The sequence below is a fragment of the Chaetura pelagica genome, unplaced genomic scaffold (genome assembly GCF_000747805.2).
Source record: "Chaetura pelagica isolate M959 unplaced genomic scaffold, ChaPel_1.0 scaffold938, whole genome shotgun sequence".
Classification (NCBI taxonomy): Eukaryota; Metazoa; Chordata; class Aves; order Apodiformes; family Apodidae; genus Chaetura; species Chaetura pelagica.
This window is the reverse complement of record NW_009954221.1, coordinates 1,107,674-1,109,069: the sequence shown is the minus strand read 5'-3', so window position 1 is coordinate 1,109,069 and position 1,396 is coordinate 1,107,674. Positions and strand designations below refer to the sequence as shown.

Here is a 1,396-nt window from a genome sequence, read left to right as displayed (position 1 = left end):
CCACCGCAGCGCCCATCGCGCCCCCGGGCCCGGCGCTGGGTTGGGGGGCAGCAGAGCTCAGGCTGCGGGCGGCCTCGGCGCTGGGGGAGGGCTCCTCGGGGTCGCTCTGGCACGGGTCGTCCCCCAGGGAGTTCTGCTTGCTGAGCCTGGGGCTCAGCATCTTCACCAGCTCGGGCAACGCGAAGTACTCGGCCTCGCGCTGCAGGCGGCTGCGCTCCGGGAAGTGGTCGGGAAGGACCAGCTGCTGGTCCCTCATGTAATCCAGGATGTAGCGGAAGAGGAAGCCGTCCCGATCCACGAAGAAACGGCCCTTGCTGTCGCGGGCCAGGGAGCGGGCGTTCTTCTGGGTGAACATCTCCCAGAGCAGCGAGCCGGGCACGCTGACCAGCGTGGGGTGCCGGGTGATGTAGACCTGTCCGCCCACGTTGAGTTCGATGATCTCAGGGAAAGTGAAGTCCTCGCCGGCTTTGGCACAGCCCGTGTTGTCTGCCAGGGCCATGGTGAGCTCCTGCTGCCTGCCCACCTGCAACAGAAAGCAGCCCCGTGCCAGCCTCAGGGCTGCCACAGACACAGCTCGTTGTCCCACCGATCCCAAGCCAGATCACACTCACTTGAGGCCAGCAAGTGCAGAATCCCAGGCTGCTTTGTTTTGGAAGGGACCTCAAAGCCCATCCAGTCCCACCCCTGCATGGGCAGGGACACCTCCCACCAGCCCAGGTTGCTCCAAGCCCCATCCAACCTGCCCCTCAACAGGGATGGGGCAGCCACAGCTTCTCTGTGGCCAGGGTCTCACCACCCTCACATCAAAGAATTTCTTCAAGACCACATCTAAATCTCTCCTCTCTCAGCTTGAAACTGTTCCCCCTCATCCCATCCCTCCCTGCCCTTGTCCCAAGCCCCTCCCCAGCTTTCCTGGAGCCCCTTCAGGCACTGGAAGGTGCTCTCAGGTCTCCCTGGAGCCTTCTCTTCTCCATGCTGAGCAGTACAGGATAAGGCCCCTGTCTCTCCAGGAGTCTAGAAGGCAGCTCTCCCCCCTAATCCCTGCTCTGGGAATAAGCAGCATTAGCTCCCGGTGCCCTCCATTCCCCAGGGCCAGGAGGGAAGAGCATTACCCTGCCCTGAGCGTCACCACCCCCAGCTCAGCTGGGGCTCAGCGAGGTGCGGTGACACCGCTGTGCTGCTCACAACAGGCAGCACCGGGGGGGCTGAGCGACCACCCGACCCGTGCCAGTACCGCCGGGCATTCCCGAGCGCTTCCCAGGGGAGCTCCGGTCCCACGCGGCTCTGCCAGCCTGGATGTCGCCATGAGGGCTGGGGTGACACTTCAGCGGGCACCCCAAGGCCCGGCTGGGGCAGGTGGGAGGTGGCAGCAGCTCTGCAGGGCTCTGGGACCAGG

At 64.8% G+C, this 1,396-nt stretch overlaps 1 protein-coding gene across 1 annotated transcript in view; it reads right to left on the bottom strand.

Moving 5' to 3' along the window:
* Positions 1-1,396, bottom strand: part of KCTD12 (potassium channel tetramerization domain containing 12) — a 2,171-nt gene extending 775 nt beyond the window's left edge. Inside the window, exons 1-2 of the mRNA XM_010003452.1 lie at positions 1,371-1,396; positions 1-525 (exon numbers count right to left, since the gene is read on the bottom strand). Coding sequence (XP_010001754.1) covers positions 1-499 — 499 coding nt within the window. The 5' untranslated portion in view covers positions 500-525; positions 1,371-1,396. The remainder of the gene's footprint in view (positions 526-1,370) is intronic.